This window comes from Bombyx mandarina, chromosome 26 (assembly GCF_030267445.1).
Source record: "Bombyx mandarina strain Sakado chromosome 26, ASM3026744v2".
NCBI classification, from domain to species: Eukaryota; Metazoa; Arthropoda; class Insecta; order Lepidoptera; family Bombycidae; genus Bombyx; species Bombyx mandarina.
In genome coordinates, this window is record NC_143232.1 from 5916257 (window position 1) to 5937530 (window position 21274).

The 21274-nt window shown below is 42.3% G+C and overlaps 2 protein-coding genes across 2 annotated transcripts in view; both read left to right on the plus strand.

The window, feature by feature from the left end:
- Positions 1-21274, plus strand: part of TBC1d7 (TBC1 domain family member 7) — a 202911-nt gene that overhangs the window by 4719 nt on the left and 176918 nt on the right. The gene's annotated exons all lie outside the window — the stretch shown is intronic.
- lqfR (clathrin interactor lqfR) lies at positions 782-17108 on the plus strand. Its single transcript, XM_028172412.2, has 11 exons — positions 782-964; positions 5596-5797; positions 6590-6718; positions 7287-7395; positions 8433-8510; positions 9636-9717; positions 10819-10964; positions 11523-11664; positions 13045-13208; positions 13736-13846; positions 14218-17108. The coding sequence occupies exons 1-11, from the start codon at positions 915-917 to the stop codon at positions 16944-16946; spliced, it is 3942 nt and encodes a 1313-aa protein (XP_028028213.2). The 5' UTR covers positions 782-914; the 3' UTR covers positions 16947-17108.

Genomic DNA, 21274 nt, shown 5'->3' on the forward strand with positions numbered 1-21274 from the left:
TACACGTCAAGGAGAAGCTAAAATAGCCTCTCAAGGCTATCAGCATAGTTAGGAGAAAAAAACGAAAGAAATATAAAATGATCTCTACAGAAGCTCCTAACTTTGCAAATTTTAAAGTTGTTATTAATGGAAGGATAAGACTACTATTTGTCTGTCCCGTTGTTAGAGTCCCAGTACTGCTAATAGGCTGGTACCGATTTAAGACATGTTCACGAAAATGACTTCCATGATGATGAAATAACATCGTGTAATAAAAATGAAACCCACAAACATAATTTGGGTAATTACTCATGGAGGAGAGGCCTTGTGAGCTCGTTCAGGTAGGTACTTATAGTTCTGCTGTGAAACAGTAATGTATTCCTATTTAAAGGGTGCGGCAGTCGTGCTGCCAGACATACTACTCTTCAGTGGCGTAGCTAGGTAACCAAGGGCCCTGGGGCAAATTGAAAAATAGGGCCCCACTGCTATGTAAACTGATTAGGTTTTATCAAATAAAAATATGAAATATACAATTATTTTAAAAATGCTAAACTACATAAGCTCTTTTTTGTGCACTGCAGGGCAGGTAATAAAAATAAATTAAAATAATATAATAAAATAATAATTAAAAAAATATTGAGGTTCGAAAATATGAGCATTTAGGGTGCCTAAAAAGAACAAATTGATATGTGAAATGTAACAATATAACATCAGTGATTAACAATCATCTCTAGCTTCAAAGTCTAGTTACGAAGGCCATAAAACCTTCACAAAAAAAAGTCATCCTTATGGTATACCATAGATTACGATGACTTGTCGCCATTTTGCAAGAATGTCAGCCAAATCATCAGAACTAGTGTTTTAAGATTTATAAGTTATTTCAAAAAAACTGAAGTGATTTTGTGTTTGAAAAGTTATTATTGTTGATCTTCAAAATGGACCGTTTTATAAGCATGTGGAAAGTGCGTGAACTGGCCGACAAGGTGTAAGTATTTACAAAAGTAATCATATAAAATAATATATAAACCCAATATTGTATAAACCATCTGTTCATAAATAAAGTTTAAAAAGTGTTTGAAAATGACCATAAACATTATTTGTAAGTTTTTTGTTAAATTCCAAATATATTTTGTTTTTTTTACATTCCATGCCTATAGCTGTTTAACAGAATTTCAAATCCTCATCGTAATTATGTATAATTCCAATAATTTCACGTGTATATTCTAATACCTTACAAGTGAGAATGTTGCCAACATAATTGTGTTCTAACATTAAATCCATTTATTTACCTTCATGTTATTGTATTGAATTCAATGAATATGATAACTTTTTAGATAATGCTTATGGTTGAGAATTGATTTTAAAAGTGAAATACATCAAATAAAAACTTATCTGACCACTTCTAGGACTCAAATCAAATTCTTCCATTTACCGTCTAACATAGAACATTATTCTTTTTTTAAGTCTGCAAATAAACCTAAATCTGTAAACCATTAAATCACCTCACAAATAGAAAAATACTGTTGATCAAATTGAATAGTATATAGTGATAGCACTTGGTTATGGTATTCTAATGAACATAGTAGATATTCACTGTAATATCCATAAATGCAGTTTTTCCTTAAATGTTATACAAAAGCAAAAATCTAGAATTTATCTAACATATTTTCTTGCTAACATAGATTCATTATCAAATTACACTCCTAAGTGTATGTGTTAAACAATAAATAGATTTATTATCAAATTACACTCCTAAGTGTATGTGTTAAACAATAACTTATTTTTATTAAGTACTCTTTTACAATCATTTGCTGTAATATAATTAAATTTCTATAAATACTAATAAAGAAATAAATGGAAACAAATCATGCATGGTCATCTGGCCCCAAATTAGCTATCCTTGTGTTATGGGTTCCAACGACTGACATACATACTGATATTACTTTTTATATAATACACTAAAAAAATAGATAATAAACACCCAGACAAAGATCAAACAAACCTGTTCATCACACGAATATTAGCCTGATGTAGAAATTGAAACCACAACCCTTGGAAGAGTCAGGGGTAAAAACTACAGTACTACTGAGCCAGTCATTGAATACTGAATTTTTACCATAAAGAAATAAAGATCAAATTATGTTTGCCCAACAGGAGTGGTTTCCCCAGTCTCTGAGAGTGCAATTACCACATTGTTGTTGTTATTGTAGTCCTAGGGTAGCCTGCTGGTGGGCCCTCATAGGCTGCTTCCACTTCACTCTGTCTTGCACTTGCTCCTTAACATCAATCCAGGTCAGGCCGGCAATCCTCATCTCGCTCTCCATAATTTTACTGAAGCACCTCCAAAGAACTGAGTAAAATTAAATTTTACTTTCTGGTACCATACCTCTACCTCTGGGGCTCTAACCTGAGGACGTAGCTAACACTAACCTTAGCTAGCAAGAGCAGTGCTTTACAGAATCTACCACCAGATCAAAAATGCAACTCACTCAGAAGATCTGATGAGAAACTCAATGGGCTGTGTCTGAGGGTTCTGATCTTAATGAGCATTGAAGGCCATTTACCATCAAGTGGAACATAGGCTATCATCAACAATAACTAAATAAAAGTACCTCATAGCTAGCTCGTATTTAGTGACATTACAGTATAAACAGAAGGCCCTGCATCATGTGATGCCTTTGGCTATACTTTATTTAATGCCCAAGGATAAAAGTGAACACTTTTGCTCTTACATCATCGTGTGGGATATCTTCTCATCTAGAATGAAGACTAAAAATATGATTATGAAATAACATAGTCATATTTATTCTCATGGGATGTGATTGTCTGGTTACACTCTCTTATCATCTCAAACACATCTTCGTGATGATCATAGTTAAGATATGATACATTTGAACTAGAAATGTATTACATTTCATGTAGTGTGTAACAATATATTAATACATTTCTAGAATTGCATTAGGTCATTTTAGAAACATTGATAACATTATCATGTGCTTACACAACACATATCATGTCTGATCTCAATTGGAATTACATGTTTACAATAATTATTGAAAAAAATGTGATATAATGATAATAACCATATCCAGAAAATTTCAAAAATAGGTAAAAAATATATATTTTGTTCAATGAAAATCTGTCTGTATCAATAATTTAAATTAACTGAAATAAGTTAAAAATGTTTGCACCAATAGGCATCTTCATATAAATGAGGTTGAGTTCAGGTTGTCTCAATTATAATATATTGCATAACTGCTGTCTCATCTTTCAAATTGGAATACATGAGTGATTTGCAGCAGAAACAGGATACTGGTGCTTACTAGTGCAGCCTTACAAAGCACCCATCAACTAGTAAAAATGCAATATTTTTATTTAAAATTAGTTTTATGGTTAACCTTATGTTTTTTTTATTAATTAAACTGTTAACATACTTTTAATTATATCTACGTCTTTCGAAAACCGAAGAAAATGATACTGTTATTTAATTAGTACAAGCAAACCCATTTAGTTTCTTGCCGGATCTTCTCAGTAGGTGCGACCCGATCTGGTAGTAGATTCAGTGAAGCACTGCTCTTGCTAGCATGGATATTTAGTTTTTGTTTAATACTTTTAATTATCATTAAACCTTCACATACTTGTGTGTAAACTTATATAAATTAGTTGATTTAAGAGAAAGGTCTAGTCTGCCTCAAGGCTGATTTCCAACATAGTATTGGTTACCAAACTTGTTTACACTGGCTCGACCCACGAAGTGAATGTATATGGAAATACCGAAAAACATAAGCAAAATTTTAGGTACCATTTCAATAATATTTTCTTATTTTTAATTTGCTGCAAAAACCAAAATAATGTTTAGTAGAAAAAAATTTTCATAGGATTTTGCACAGTATATTTACTATGGATTTTTTGGACAGTTAAATTTTAGTCTAAAATAGCTTGTTCTTCCAATATCAACTCTATAATTAATTCAAAGAAAATAAAGAATCGGTATGATTCGACCTTGAGATTTTAATAGTCGTGGAATACATAACAAACGACCATTAACGAATAATTATCATAAAAAGTTATGCGAACATTGAGAATTTAACGTATAAATTTTGATCGAAAATAGATTTTAAAACTTTTCGAAATTACGGCATTGGCAGTAATTAATGAATGATCGGTTTTTTCTCGACTTTAAGCCTTAACTTTTTTTTTATTTCTTAATTGCGAGACAATCGTAATATTTGATTTTATGCAACAAATTTCTTATATGCTTGGATTTTTTGGTTAAAACCAGCCAATTTTGTTATAGCTCACTCAAACTTTATCACTTAGATTCCTTGCTTACCTTGATTCCTTGGTAACACATGCATCAGCGTGAGCTGGCCAATTAGCTTGCCCTGTCCTATTGACACAAAAGTAACCAAGGGTGGAAGTTTCAGGGAAAATATCTCCACAACCGATCAGTCAGTAAACCTTACACGCCGCTTTAAGCCGTTATGCGCTTATGACCCAAAACTATATCGTCAATTTGTACTAGACCTCACCATACACCATTCATTCGGTTGCATTAGTCATATAAAGGAATTTACAGATCATTACTTATTACTAGTGGTCGCCCAATGGTCGAAACTCTACCATAATTAATTTAAACTAGCTGACCCGGCAGACTTCGTAGTGCCTCAATCGATAAATAAAATACCTAAACTTTTGTATAAAATAAACTTAAAACAAACAAAAGGAATCCGTCCGACGGGGGACACATCAAAGGAAAAACAAAATCGTTTGTTTTTATATAATTCCGAGCATTTTCTTATTTATTCACCTTTTAAACCTTCTCTGGACTTCCACGAATAATTCAAGACCAAAATTAGCAAAATCGGTTCAGCCGTTCTCGAGTTTTAGCGAGACTAACGAACAGCAATTCATTTTTATATTTAGAGATTATAAGTTTGAACATTATTATGTTTTTATTGTCACATTTCATTAATCATTATTCTATAATCACAGATTTAGCCAAGACTAAACTATAGATAAATAATATTAAAGACAAACAATGTTAAATTCAATTTTTATTTCAATTTGATCACAGACTTTAAACAATAACAAAATTTTGACAATAAACAAAGAGTATATGTAGAGTAGAGTATATGTGTCGTGTGAAATACATGGTAGTGTCTGTAATGTTTTCTTTATTGATTTAATGTATTTATTCTGCTAATAATATTTATCTCCACAGTAGTTAGTCTAACATATATTTGTTTGTGCTGTTCTTAAAACCACATTCGCGTATGGAAAAACCGACCAAATTTATTTGTATTTCTTTAGTATTTTTTTCCCTCTCTAAGCACCTGTCATTTTTTTAAATACTTTGACATTGGAAAAATCAATGCCAAAGGCGTTGGAGCCAAATTATCTAAAAGTAGAAGAAGAATGCATAATTTTAAAAATAAATTAGCATTCTGCACTTCTTCTCTATGTTCTCTATAAGTGTGGGAAATTTCATACTCCTCCGTCCGCGCAATTTTCGTAAAAAGGGATACAAAGTTTTTGCTTCACGTATTAATATATAGATTACTTATTGTATCAAATTATCGAGACGTTCAAAATAACATAAATGACTGTTTCCAGGACTAATGTAGTAATGAACTACACAGAGGTCGAAGGAAAGGTTCGCGAAGCCACCTCTGATGAAGCTTGGGGTCCGACTGGACAACAGATGCAGGAGTTGGCCCTGGCCACCTTCACGTACGAACACTTCCCCGAGGTCATGTCGATGTTGTGGAGGAGGATGTTGCACGACAACAAGAATCATTGGAGAAGGACTTATAAGGTAACGCGACAGTCGATAGATAATACACATAAATTAGTTATAGATAAGCAACTCAAGCACTCAACAAAAATGTTTACGGGCGTCGGCCACTAGATGGCTTCGCTTCCATTAGTTTTTCATTGCTCCTGTAAATGGCAGTAACATATCGCCTATCCTATATTTTATTTTTAATGAAGGATTTTGCAAATTTTCAGAAACCACAAATTGATAAAATTTAATCAATTCGTCTATAACAAATAAAGACTTGTATGATTTATTAATTTTATATTTTCAGTATTTAGTTGTACAATAATTAAATGCCTTAACTTGAACAACATATAAGTTTGGGGGCATCCGCTACAAATGAAATCAAATCAAACTTTATTGGCTAAAACACGGTTTACAAAGTTGTTGATAGTTATTTTATAGAACAGCATATTTCTACCAGGTCAGCGTGCAAATATTATTCAAAATGATTTACATTAAATGCAGTCAGTAAATATATTAATTAATTAAAATATCAAACAACAAAGAAATTATTTGAATAAGAATTAGTTATTTATGTCATAAAACGAAAACAAAGAACAGAAAAAGCGAATTTAAAATTAACATAATGATTTATCATTTAAAAAAATCGTTAATTGTATAATAACATCTTAAGGTTAATAATGTTTTCTAGTTCTTTTTAAATAAAAATAATTGTTTTCGGTGCCATAGAGTCGCTAGTTTCCACAAGATATCGCTAGTTTCCATACAAAAAAAAATATTTTCATTAAGTATCGCAGTTGCCACCACTAGTTTTGATTATTACAGTGCCTACTGTTACTGAGCTACTTAGTCCGCAACGGCTCGGAGCGCGTCGTGACGTCAGCCAGGGAACACATCTACGATCTGCGCTCTCTAGAGAACTACACGTACGTCGACGAAGTCGGCAAAGATCAGGTAACTACTAGAAGCATCGCACGCGGCGGACAGTTTCGTTCGTCAGTGATGTATTCAAAATGTCCCTTTGTTTCACTCTCTCGTTACGAAACTAAATAAGGTAATTTATAAGTAAAAAAATCACGGCAATCGGTTGCTACATGAAACAATGAAAAACTGCTAGCCCATGCATCAGCCCGCTTAGTCTCTCGCCGGATCTTCTCAGCGGGTCGCGATTCCGATCCGGTAGTAGATTCATTCGCGAAGCAGCTGCTCTTGAGTTGTTAGGTCTCCTTCGGAGGCGCTCGGGCAGCTGTTAGCGTATCCTACCCCTCCTGGCTGAGCCTTTGCTCGCCCATCTGTCCTGGTGAAACTAGAAAGGCCTCCGGGCCATCACCAATCATTCAATCATAAAATAATTAAAAACGTGACGTGCTAATATGATCATGTTTGAAGTTTTGTTTAGGGATATTAGTATCGACATTGTCAAGTCATACATAACATAGTGCTATGTGATTATATGGTAATATGGTACTGTTAATCGAATATTTTTAATGATATTATTGATATAATTATGTTTGTTATCCAGGGCGTCAACGTGAGACACAAAGTACGCGAGCTGATCGATTTCATCCAGGACGACGAGAAGCTCAGGGAGGAAAGGAAAAAAGCCAAGAAAAATAAGGACAAGTATATTGGTAAGCTCAAATTAGTATTTAAACTTGTTGAACCGAGCTTGGACATGAGACAAATGCTGATGTATCCTATTGCGGTGTTGTACTCGAAGGCAGTAGTTTGACTTTGCTCTTGGCATTGTTGACATTTATGGCCAACAGTGACCACCAACTTATATAAGTCGTCGTGGCCTAAAGGATAAGATGTCCGGTGCATTTGTGTTGAGCGATGCGCCAATGTTCGAATCCCGCAGGCGGGTACCAATTTTTCTAATGAAATACGTACTCAATAAATGTTCACGATTGACTTCCACGGTGAAGGGGCAAAATCGTGTAATAAAAATCAAACCAGCAAAAAATATAATTTGCGTAATGACTGGTGGTAGGACCTCTTGTGAATCCGCGCGGCTAGGTACCACTGCCCTGCCTATTTCTGCCGTGAAGCAGTAATGCGTTTCGGTTTGAAGGGTGGGGCAGCCGTTGTAACTATACTGAGAACTTAGAACTTATATCTCAAAGTGGGCGGCGCATTTACGTTGTAGATGTCTAGGGGCTCCAGTAATCGCTTAACACCAAGTGGGCTGTGAGCTCGTCCACCCATCTAGGCAAAAAAAAAACAGTGATCACCAACTATTAGATGGTGGTGGTGGTTTTGTGTATGCTCATCTGTCGATTAGAAAAATAAAAGATTATAGTTCTTTGCGAGAAGCACTACATGACCGTGTACAAGGGGAGTTCCACTCTTCAAACCACCATACTGCTTTGTGTAAAATAGGCGAGGTGTTGGTATTTACCACAAGAATCTCTGTCATTGAGTCCGTGTAGTTCAATGAATAAATATTACATAAATTGACACACAATTCTTTTCACATTTTTATTTATTTCTCAATACACTTTAATGCTATAAAATATTTTTGTTCAAATGAAAATTTATATATCTTTAGCTACAGACATAGTCCAGGTTACGTGTCTGCCATTGTTAATGTCCACGAGCTACATTAACAAGAAATGATCAAAGAAGCTCGTTGATGAATGTAAAATGTAATTGAACCCGGTTCCAGGCATGTCATCGGAGGCGACAGTGCTGGGGGGCCGGGGGGGGCCCGCCTGGGGACAGTACAGCGACCGCACCGGTTGGGGTAAGATGCACACTTGTTTACAAAGTCCAAAGTAGATACTGAGCAAAGATGCACACTTGTTTTGCTCAGTATCTACTTTGGACTTTATACATTTATTTATTTTTTTAACACTGTTCTATGTCGTTATTCGTATAGAAAATATATAAATCTAAGTATTATCACTAGAGGTCGGAGTAGGTAAATTGATTTAAGGTCGTTGACGTCAAACGTAGAGGATAATATGGATATGCCTCCAAAATACCGGAACTTCATGTTTATAGTGATATTTGTTCCGGAATTTTGAAATTAGCATGAATCTGTGTTTAAGGTCAAAAGCGTATTATTAATATTAATCTACGCTACCAGTGCTAGCTAATGGTGAAAGAAATCAGTATTTTATTTTACACAAAAACACCTTGGAATAGTTACGCCGTATTTTACTGGTGGTAGGACCTCTTGTGAGTCCGCGCGGGTAGGTACCACCGCCCCGCCTATTTCTGCCGTGAAGCAGTAATGCGTTTCGGTTTGAAGGGTGGGGTAGCCGTTGTAACTATACTGAGACCTTAGAACTTATATCTTAAGGTAGGTGGCGCATTTACATTGCAGATGTCTATGGGTCTAACTTTTGTCCCTTTCTGTTGAATTAGAAATGACGCTTGTCAGTATGAGACAAAACTTAGACAGGGCTTTTTGTTATTTTATCTCATAAATTTAGAAATTGTATCCGATGAGGATTAAAAATAGTTTTTTTCAATTTAAAAAAATAATCATTATGGATAAAATGGCATGTCCATTTTATAATATCTTGACGCAAGTATATAAAGTCAATCTACCTACTCCGACCAATGATTATCACTCAATTAATGTAAGTACTATCATTATCCTAAATCATCTCTAAGTACTAGTTTCGATCTCGACCCGGGGGAGCTGGCTGCAGCTACATGTCAATTGTCATTTACATGTTTGTCAGTTTATTTATTAAATGTTCTTGTCATTTGATCCTAAGTACACTTCCTGTTCAAAATAGTTAATCCTTATATGCTAAGAACAACTGCCGTTATGCAGAACAGCATTTAGGACAGGTAAATGTAGGCTTGTGGACCCTCTAGTGGAGGTGTGTAACGTGTTTGTGATCTGTCCTTCCAGAAGAACCGAAGGAGCGGAATGACGACGAGGATTACGAGAAGGAAGGAGATTCAGACGGAGACTACGCCCCGAGGAGACCCAAGTACGTCTGCCTTGTACTCGCGACCAAGTTCCGCATCCTAACCCACCATTCTACATCTGAGATTTTTCATTAATATTGTTACGCGCTGGGGTTCGGGATAAATAAAAAATTCACCAAAGTACAACTTAAAAACTGTATTCAACACTTAAAACACTTAAACACTTCACAAACACTTTATAACACTCAACAAACACTTTAAAACTCTCAATCCGCTTGTTCCGCTTCGCTTCAGGTGATCCTTTCGTTGTATCGCCTCGAGTAGTTCCGATTACTCACTGACTGCGTGCCATCCCTACAAGCTTTTATAGTCGATACCTCATCCCTAGAATTATCGAGAATGCTCCACACAACTCTAGTCGTAGCTTCCGCTATCTGTCAATAGATGGCGTTGTAATTCTCGAGCATTCTGGCTTCTTCGATATTCGTTCGACTATTCGGCGATAGATGGCGTTACTCTTACCGGCGTAACAACATGTTCATGGTTATGTTAATATAATAACAAGTGCGCTGATGTCCATGCACACTTCACTCAATGTGTAGAATTCAAAAGAAATCATAGGTACAGTGAGCTCAGTACGGATTTTTTTACTTCTCGATCACGTAAAAGTAAACTAAAATTAGTATGAAGTTGATCAGGGTGCCTACGTTTGCCGCTAGGGGCGCTGTTCCAACTCGATACAAATTTGAGTTAACTTTTACGCTATCGAGAACGTTAAAAAACTCGCACTAAGCACACTGAGCGGTTCAATTTTTTGAAGCCTACGATGAGATGTCATGCTCTGGTGACATACATATACGTCGAGCTTAGAACTGAGACTTCGATTTCGTGTTTGGGAATGGACACTAAACATCACACGTGTCTTGACCTAAATATAACTTGAGCAGTATCTTTTATTTAATCATTTAAATCTTTGCATGTAGTAGGAGAATAAATGAATGTAGTACACGGTAGGCAGCGGCTTGGCTCTGCCCCTGGCATTGCTGACGCCCATGAGCGACCGCTGACCACTTACTATCAGGTGGGCCGTGTGCTCGTCTGCCTACAAGGGCAATAAAAAAAAAGATGCAGTAGAAATAATCACGAATGATGTATCTTTTCAGAGAGTCCGTGTACCGGGACTCCGAGGTAGTCAACAGCAGCCCTCCGCCCTCCCGGAGCAGCATCACCAACAACAAGCCGCTCAACATCAGCCTGAAGAGTCCGGCCAAGGCCAAGTCTTCCACGCCCTCCAAGAAAATCGATTTAGGTAGGAGCAACCCTCTGACCCTGGGCTACAGCTCGCGATGCCGATCCGGGCAGAGCACACCCATGGCTGCCGGCCAATATATATTCTAGTTTAACTTTACTACTGAAGTTACTTCTTCATTGTGGGAGTCGTTCAAAAACATGTCCATACAATCTATACTAATACATAAATCTACAGTAGTTTAATTCCCGATCCTGCGGACAGAATGGAAAGCAGTCGACGTCGCCCCAAACACGTCATTTCGGATCCTCGCGATCCACTAACGGTGCTTTTAGGTACCTCAAGCACCGGTCATCGTTCTGGGCGAACCCATCGCTTGCGAAGAAGGGCTCGACGAGTAAATTAACCCACAGACACAGCACACTGAGTATCTCGCCGGATCTTATCAGTGGGTCGCGATTCCGATCCGGTGATAGATTCTGCGTAGCACGGCTCTTGCTAGGGTCAGTGTTAGCATCGTCGTCAGGTTTGAGCCCCGGGAGCTAACCTAATAGTTAAGGCGACGCTGATATAGCTTAGGTAAGAAAAATATTAATGAACAAACTGTTTGTTGCGCAGGCGCAGCGGCCACATACGGTAAGACGGCCCCGCCGACACAGAGCGGCCACTCGCAGGAGTTTGAGGACGAGCTGTTCAAGACGTGTCCAGTGACCACACAGCCGCACGCACTCAACCCGCTCGAAGATGATTTTGATCCGAGGTCAGTTGAAATAAGCTCTTTTTAAATGTTTTGATGTGAAACATCTATAGCCGCACGTAAAACCGATTTCTGGCGTGGCGACGCGTCGCCATGCGCAATCGACTGTGCGATTCTCTCCCACTCGATCCGGCGTTAAGCCATCTCTCTCGCTACACTGAGCTCGGATACCTATAGTGTATACTCCGTAGTGTATACAGTGTTGTTTACTACAGTACACACAACCTGTGTTTTACTTGGAAACAAATTATTTTTTCGTAATATTTTATTTTATCATTATGACATATTTAGTTCCTATCACAATCTGTTCTTTTCTGCATATTACTTTTACAAAATAATGTCGATGTTTCACATCTGCCAGGCGTCCCGTCACGGCTCAATTTTTTTTTACTGGTGGTAGGACCTCTTGTGAGTCCGCACGGGTAGGTACCACCGCCCTGCCTATTTCTGCCGTGAAGCAGTAATGCGTTTCGGTCTGAAGAGTGGCGCTGCCGTTGTAACTGTAACTATACTGAGACCTTAAAATTTATATCTCAAGGTGGGTGGCGCATTTATATTGTAGATGTCTATGGGCCTCAGAAACCACTTAACACTAGGTGGGCTGTGAGCTCGTCCACCCATCCAAGCAATAAAAAAAGTGATCATCATGCATTCATCAGACTCAAAATATCTAGGATTCTCCTGTGACAAGAATAAATACATGCTAAACAGTAGATGTCTTTGATAACAATACATGCTCTGAACGGTACTCAAACCTAGACCACATGATATGGTTGAGTCACGGACCGTTACACTAACAAAACTATCAAATTATCTGATGCCTTTGAACAGTAAGGCGACCAGCGTTATGTCTGCTGTGTCACTGTCACCAATGTGTCCTTTGTCAGTGCATCTGTTTGCGTCTCTGTGGCTTCTCGTGAACATCAGCTGCCCCACGCAGCGCCGGCCCCAGGCCAACCTTCTCTCTCCCTCCTGATGATCCAATGCCCTGCCACCCGAACGAGTTTTGAGAAGCATTAGGATACCGAAGCGACTTGAAAAAAATAATCAAATCTATATATATATATGTATAAAAATGAATTGCCTGTTCGTTAGTCTCGCTAAAACTCGAGAACGGCCGGACCGATTTGCCTAACTTTGATCTTGAATTATTTGTGGAAGTCTAAAGAAGGTTTAAAATGTAGATAAAATATGAAAATTCTCGAAATCAAATAAAAATAACAATTTTGTTTTCTCTTTGGTTTGTCCCCCGTCGAACGGATTCCTTTTGTTTGTTTTAAGTTTATTTTATACAAAAGTTTAAGTTTTTTATTTATCGATTGAGGCACTACGAAGTCTGCCGGGTCAGCTAGTTTATAAATAAATATTTTCATTATATTTCAGAGCGGATGAAACATCAAAAGAGGAATTCGGTGACTTTGCCAATGCCTTCGGTTCCGCGGCCCCCACCCCGGCCCCCGCCCCCAGCAACAACAACGACGGGTTTGCGGACTTCACCAGTGCTTTCAGCGACTCCGCGGACGACGGACTCACCACGACCATGCACGGTCAGTACGAGCCTCAATATGTACAGAAAATCAATGACTTTTTTTTCCTACCTAAGCTGATAGCCTTGAGAGGCTATTTCAGCGTAACCTTAACTAGTAGGTGAACTCACGGGGCTCAAACCTGACGAATCAATGAGCGATAACTGGCTTTAGCACAGATTTACCAGAGTCCACGCTTTTTTATTGCTTAGATTGGTGAACGAGCTCACAACCCACCTCGTTTTAATCAGGTACCTATAGACATCAACAACGTAGAATCGGCCTCCCACCTTGAGTCATTAGTTCAGATTCTCAATTTCACCGTACATCAGCTGCCCTTCAAACCGAAAGGCATTTCTGTTTCGCGGCAGAAATAAGCACGGCGATGTTACCTGACGGAACGTCCTACCGCCAGTAAGCACTACTAAACGGATGCCACCACATTGACAAGCGAGGTACTGTTTGAAATGAATTGGTGCACCAGCTCTCCCGACCTTCTAACAGCAACCCTCACCACCGCACCTAATCAATATATACTCTGTTCCCAGCGGCCCCGGCGTCGAACCTGGACCTCCTGAGCGACCTGTCCGTCTCGCCCTCCGTGGACAGCCTCGCGGCCACGCTGTCCGCCGCCACCCTGCAGCCGACGCCCACTGCAGGTAAATTATTTTCTCTCATTTTATTTACACGTCTGTGGTCTGCAATGCTGCGGCGCTACAGTCAACAACCGGCACGCGACAAACTTGATGAATGTCTTCCTGGTAAATTATATATGGCATTTTGACTGTCGCATTGTGACCACAGACATGTATGACAAAAATAAAAACGATTTTTCACTTCCTAATTAAACGCATAAAAATAAATAAATGTAAACTTTAAAGCTATGGACATAAGTACTATATTTAATTTAGTGTACTCCCGAAAATACATGTGACTGAAAAACGTTTTAGATGGTAGTGCATGTTAACGTAAGCGTCTACACGTAGAACCTGAAGTCTGTGTTGGGCACATTAAGGCATCCTGTTTGCAGGCGACGCGACCACCCCGCTGCAGAGGAAGCTGCTGCAGGCCAGCAAGTACCTCGCACACACCCTACAGAACATCGGACTCATCAAAACTGAAAACGACTTGACGAAGGTCAAGAACGGCTTCGAGAACCTCATGCAGTACCTCCCCGGACCCATCACCGTCCAGAAACTGTTCAAGGCCGACGAGTTCGTATTCACCGACCAGCTCATAGAGCCCTACTCGCGCCTGCTGTGCGCCGTGGTCCGGCACCTGCTGCCGCAGTGGCCGCTGTTCAAAGACAAGGTCGTCAGCTTGTTCCTCATCGAGGAAAGCTTCGAGGTGAACCACGAGATCCTGACGGTCCTGTGCGGCTGCCTGCGCACCGAGAGCAGCGCGGCGGCCGCGGAGGCGCTGGCGCACCTGGCGCTCCGGTACGTGCGCAGCGACGCCCTGCTCGCCGCCCTGCTGCACCGCGGCGCCGCCCCCGCACCCGCGCACTGGGACACCTACCTGCAGCTGCTGGCCACGCTGCCGGAGAGGGTGGCCAACAGGATGGAGACCAAAACCCCCAAGGAGTTCTCGCAAGAAAACTACTCCAACATCCTCATATTCCACATCGTGCGCTGCATCGACTACATGTCGGACAGCACGTTCTACCAGGGCTCCAAGTACGACCTGTCCTACCTGTCGCAGCTGATGTCCAAAGTGCTGGTGAACTACTACATGAACGGCACCAGCGCGCCCGTCACCAACCTGGTGGACGTTCTCATCGCCTGGTGCAGCAACGAGAACCAGGACAAAAACCGATTTGTGAAGCGGAAGCTCATACAAGTCCTGCTGGCGCACTCCAGCCGCCAGGCCATAGAGAACCTGTGCTTCCTGCTGCTGCGGCGCTGCCCCCTGGACTACCGGAGCGACCGGCAGATCATCTCCAACATCCTCGGCGACAACTTCGACGCGAGCCGGGACTGGCGGGAGATCCTGTCCTCCAAGGTGCCGTTCTACATCGTGCCGAAGGACTACCGCGACACCACCGTACCCGAGAACCTCATCTACTTCCTGTCCACGACCAGGAACAGAGCCGAGAACCTGTCCGACCTGATCTTGCGGCTGTCCCACGTGTGGGCCGACGTCAAGTGCAGCGACATCTCCAACCTGGACCAGCACATGTACCTGAGCGAGCTGCTGGTGCTGGCCGTCAAGTACCGGGTGATGCTCTCCATGAAGCACAAGGCGTACTGGGACCTGGCCGAGACCAAGGCCGTCCTGTTCAAGGGCATGGGGAAGCACCTGGACGTCGCCGCGCAGGACTTCCGCTGCGTCGGCATGGCCACCATCGAAATCGTGCTCAAAACCTTAGCGGACATCGAGACCAGCGACAAGGAAGCGCTCAAGTCGCTCAGCTTCGACTACAAGGAGATGGGGGAGAACTGCGTCGAGATCCACAGGATCCTTCTCGACGTCTCCAACAAATGTCTCATCGACATCAACAGGAAGATTCCGCACAAGTTCAAGTTGAAGCTGCCGAGCGTGGGCGCCACCCTGGACCGCATCGCCGAGGCACTCTGCGCCGAGGGGACCCGCGCCGTCCACAACACCATCGTCACCTGCGCCGTCAAGACGCCCCAACAGACTAAGGAGATCGTCAAGACCATCATATCGGTCAAACTCGACGCCCTGGAGAAGGAAGGCAGGCCCGTCGTGGAGGACCTGGACTCCGACGACGACCTGGAGCCCTACGACCTGTCCAATGACGTCTCCGTTAACGCCAGAAAGCGACCCGCCTACGTCAGGGACCTACTCGAAAACCTCGTCGAAGCGAAGGACGTGGAAACCTTCGAGGCTTGTCTGGAAGTGGCGGAGGAACTCGTCACGAAACAGTTGAAGAACGAGAGTCCCAAGCTCGCGATCGACCTCATGGACCTGTTCGTGCACCTGGAGCCCAAGTACAGCGTCGACAATTTTGAACAAATCAAATTCAAGACTTGCGTCGCGATCGTGCTAGCGCGCCCCGCCGCCGCCGCCCAGCATCTGTGCAAGGAGTTCCACACGGACGTCGGCCGGTACTCCATAGCCACGAAGGTGCTCATGCTGGACATCATCGCGGAGTCGGCGCACCGGCTCTCCAACACCATCAGCGACAGCGCCGCGGAGGGCCGGCCCGAGGCGCCGCGCCCGGCCGACGACGCGGTCCCCCCCGAGGAGATCATCCGGCGGCGGCTGATCAACAAGACGAAGTACTACCACAGCATGAAGCCGCACCCGTTCTCGCAGGCCAAGAGGAACGAGTTCGCGAAGGTCGCCGACAGCTTCTTCTACCCGCTGCTCAGCGGCTTCGGCTACAAGCAGCTCACGCTCAGCCACCACAACCGGCGCCAGGACGCGGACGGCGTGCTGCTGCTCAAGTACCTGTCCGTCATCGGCAACGTGCTGCTCGCCTCCAAGAACTGCCCCAAGTGCGCGCAGTACTGCTGGGAAGTGTGCGAGCTGGTGCTGCACCTCCGCTACGCGCCCGACGCGCGCCTGCAGGCCTGCGTGGTGGGGCTGCTGGGCTCCGTGGTGCTGGCCCTGCCGCAGACCATACTCAGGAGCGAGTTCTTCGAGGTCATGATGGAGTTCCGGGCCTGGCTGTCGGACTGCGCCGCCAACATCGACCTCACCTTGAAGACTGGAGGCCCCGCGTCCGAAGCGGCCATATTCGCCGGACAGATACTGGCGCTGATAGAAACCAGCTTAGCCGACTCTAAGTAGGCGGCGGAGCGCTCGGAGCCGGGAACGACTTCGTGAAGACGCGGAAGTGTCCGCCCCACCCTCGGGGCTGCAGCCGCGCCGCCGGCCCGCGGGGCCCCGGGGCTCCGGAGCGGGCCCAGGGACCGTGTCGCGTACTGTCGGCCAATAAACGTATCCCACTGATTATGTAGTTGTAATTATCCCTCCCGCGCCGCGCCCGCCAGTCACATGTATTTGTAAATTATAATCGTGTTTAAATATAAAAACAACGCACAGGGCTACAACCGATCCCGGCGAACTTACTGGAGCCGGTGGCCAGCCAACAGACGGCGCTAAAAACGACGAAAGCGGCCACGAAGCTGGGCGCCACCTGGGCGGACAGCACCGGCGCCATCAACATCGACGTGGACAACCTGCTGGGGCCGCGCTCGCCCCGCCTGGCCCCCGCGCCCTCCATCAACCAGCTCAAGTCCACCCCCAGCAGCCCCGCGCACGCCCCCCGCCAAGCCCCCCCCAACAACAACTTCGCGCCGCCGCTCAACAACGCGCGCCCCCTCTTCAACCACAACTTCCTGCAATGATATCCGCTCTCGGCAGACAGGTGCCAAAAGTGTTAGTCAAGTTTTGGAGCAATGGTTTTCGCGTCTCCTCCTCCGCGCCCCCGGACCACACCCGGTCAACTAACTGCTCTATGTCACGGGGCGCGTGTTGCACCTCAGCTCAACTAGATGTCTTCTATTGACTCGTACCCTCGACGGTCTGGAGGTAATGTCGGAGGGAGAGGACGTTATGTAAAAATAACAAAAATCATTGCTTCACGACTGTACCGTTAATGCGTTTGAATACATTTGAAAAGATGCAGGCGAGCCAACAAACCCACGGCTCCTTACGAAGTTACGAATTATCGCAAAACCCCCTGTATCTTTTCAAATTGTATGTTTGAACGTGCTATTGATATTTAGACTTAGTAATGAACGTGGGTAATGTAGTTACGTAGATACAGTAAATTTTATACCTTTTCTATAAACGTAGCGCGAGGTCGGTCGTAACGAGAAACGTTCTTTTTTTGTGTGTCGATACGAGAGTCGCGGCCCGTGACGTCATAGCCCTGGTCGCTACGTCATCAAATAACACTAGATGACCGAGCTTTGCTCGGCTTTTTTTTTTATAACGCCATCTTGTTGTGTCTTTAAAACAGTAAAAATAGTATTATTATTCGCCGATAGATGTCGGGAAGAGTCTAAAGTTGATTATTGAAAACACGAATAAAACAACAATAACTGAAAATAAATCGTAGCTAGATCGATTTATAGCTCCCGAAATCCCCTGTATACTAAATTTTATGAAAATCGTTGTAGCCGCTTCCGAGATTCAGATTATATATATATTAATTAATATACAAGAATTGCTCGTTTAAAAGTATAAGATTGAAACAAACGATTTTAGTTGGGGGCCGCGATGGGACCCGACCGAAGGGTAGCCTCCCGGGAGTTGCGCGGGGGGGCGGCCGCAGGGATTGAAAAAGGACGTTTTTCGTTTTGACCAAACTGCAAAAAATTTAAAGTAGAAAAATATCTTTAAAAGTATTTTCGAAGTACCCACATAAAATATATATAAAAATAATATATTTATGTACAATGGTGCATATCATTCTTATCTTTAATTATGATATTATTTTATTTGTTGTTATGAAGAAGAAATTAGAATATATTTTACTGTTTTTTTTAAAGTACCTTATTCGTCAGAGAAAGCCATATTATATATTATTCGCGTTTTCGCAACTATCTTTTGACATTCCTGTTTTTTACTTTGTAAATGTTAATAGCGTCCCAGGGAACTCGTGTTAGTTGTTTTAATTTATAAATGTTCTTAAAATGTCGGGTTTCGATAAAGGTTGAATTGCTCTGTAAATGTCCCTTGTGTACCGGAGGGACACTTGTGGTGTAACCGGGGGCCACTTGTAGTGTACCGGAGGCCACTTGTGGTGTACCGGGGGTCACTTGTGGTGTACCGGGGGGCACTTGTGGTGTACCGGGGAGCCACTTGTGGTGTACCGTGGGGCCATTAGTAATACAGCGAGCCGCGGACGCGAAACGCCCTTAAACTATTAGAACACTCAACCTGACGCGGAGATTCATATTCAGTGGCGTTTGGCTCCTCCTAATGACTACAAAGTTGTAAACACTTTGTCTGTCTTTTGATAATAATTTGGATCCTTCAGTTAGTTTGTCTTTCTCGTTTGATTTTAATTATTACTAAATAAGGATTAATTTAGTGAACAGAGTATTTTTATTTATGAAAGGATCAAAACAATTATCGACAACACGCTGATCTTTTTAAGACGCATTTATAAAGTGAATTCGTAACACGGACCAATCTTTAAATCATCAAAACAAAACATATTAAAGTTAGTGCGTATTATTAAATGTAATTAATTATATTTAGTTTTAGAGTAATTATAGTTTTATTAAAGGAACGATGAAAAAGCAATCAATAATTAGTTGTTCATAATGTTGGAGCGGTTCGACTGTGGCCAACCAAACAATAGCACGTGTGGTTCCGCGTCACCATCCAGTTTGTAAACCAGGCTTTCCCAAAGTGGGCGATAACGCCCCCTTGTGGACGCTGCAGACTTAAAGGGGGCGTTGTCTAGAGGCTGGGGTCGCAATTTATAATTTCATCTAGGAGGACTCTAGACACCAACTGAGCTCGCTATAGTGGTGATTATTAATTGGGTGAAAAAATGGGGGCGATAAAACTAATTTATTCTCAAAGTGGGCAGCAGACAAAATAAGTTTGGGAACCCCCGTTCTAAACACTTTGTTGTACGCTCAGTACGTTTCTAGTACTGTGTACTCCTACGATCTGGTTAGTTGGGGGCGACCGTACGGGACCCCCCAGGGTGGCCGCCCCCTACTGGAGTCGCTCGCTAGAGGCTAGCGACTATCGCGCGACTAGGTGAAGTCGTCACTTGATTGAGTTGTTATGTATTTACTCAACCAAACGTCTGATTGAAGTAATATTAGAGTTTCTGTCTACGGTTCCAACAATTGTCCAATAAAACATCTTCAACTTCTGAGACTACAGTACGTCAAGTTGTTTTATGCTAATAAACTTTTGTAACGCCTTTTTAGACGTCTCACAAACTAAGGAGATATTATTGTAGCACTCTCCGTCAGACCTCGCGAGCCGCACATATGTTTCACATAAGTTTAACGCGACATTAAACTGTTGAAACTAGTTTCAATTCAATACGAATGTTACAATAAGTTTGTTGTCGCGACAAAGTGTTGGAAGGAAGTCTGTTTGTTGAGTCTGTGTTTAGGGACGCCTAATGCGATAGTAGAAGAGCTTGACAGTTCCGTGACAGTCTCTGCGTTTGATATAGTAGAATCTATATATATATAAATGAATTGCTGTTCGTTAGTCTCGCTAAAACTCGAGAACGGCTAGAGTGGTTTGGCTAATTTTGGTCTTGAATTACTTGTGGAAGTCCAGAGAAGGTTTCAAAGGTTTAGATAAATATGAAAATGCTCGGAATTAAATAAAAATAGCAGTTTTGTTTTTTCTTTGATGTGTCCCCCCTCGAACGGATTCTTTTTGTTTGTTTTAAGTTTATTTTATACAAAAGTAAAAAAGTTTAGGTCTTTTATTTATTGATTGTGGCACTACGAACTCTGCCGGGTCAGCTAGTAATACAATAAACATATGCATTCTCATTAAAGCGTTCGTGTTTATGAGTCGAACAACTCCGTTGAGGATCACGCGGTACTCATGATAGGTAAGGGCGGCACAGAGGGGCTTAATTCGGCACCTACAGTTGTTTTTTTTTTTATGAATGAGGTGAGGAACTACTGGTGGGTCGAAGGCCTCCAATTTCACCAGGAGAAGTGGGTGAGCAAAGGTTCAGCTAGGAGGGTTGGGATTTGCTAACAGCTACCCGAGCGCCTTCAAAAGAGATCTAACAACTCAAGAGTAGCTGTTTCGCAGAATCTACTACCGGATCGGAATCGCGACCCGCTGGGAAGATCCGCGAAACTTCCGAGAAACTCACCGGGCTGATGTTTAGGTTAGGTTGCACGTCGAATTCGGTTACCGGGGTCTTTCAGTGCTGTTGGAAACAAGACTTTGTACTGCGCAGTTCCTTAGTTGTGTAATTACTGTATGCGCGCGAGTTCATGTCCATCGGGGCCAGAGGCGCGGGGGACAGCTCGCCCCACCTCCGCCCGCCTCCCCGCATTTGTCTGACGTCGAGTGTTGTCCTTGACGGTTGTGACGCGCGCTTATCGATATCGAAAATTTACGCAACGCTATTGTGTTATTCAACCATGACTACTCCGCTTCCAACA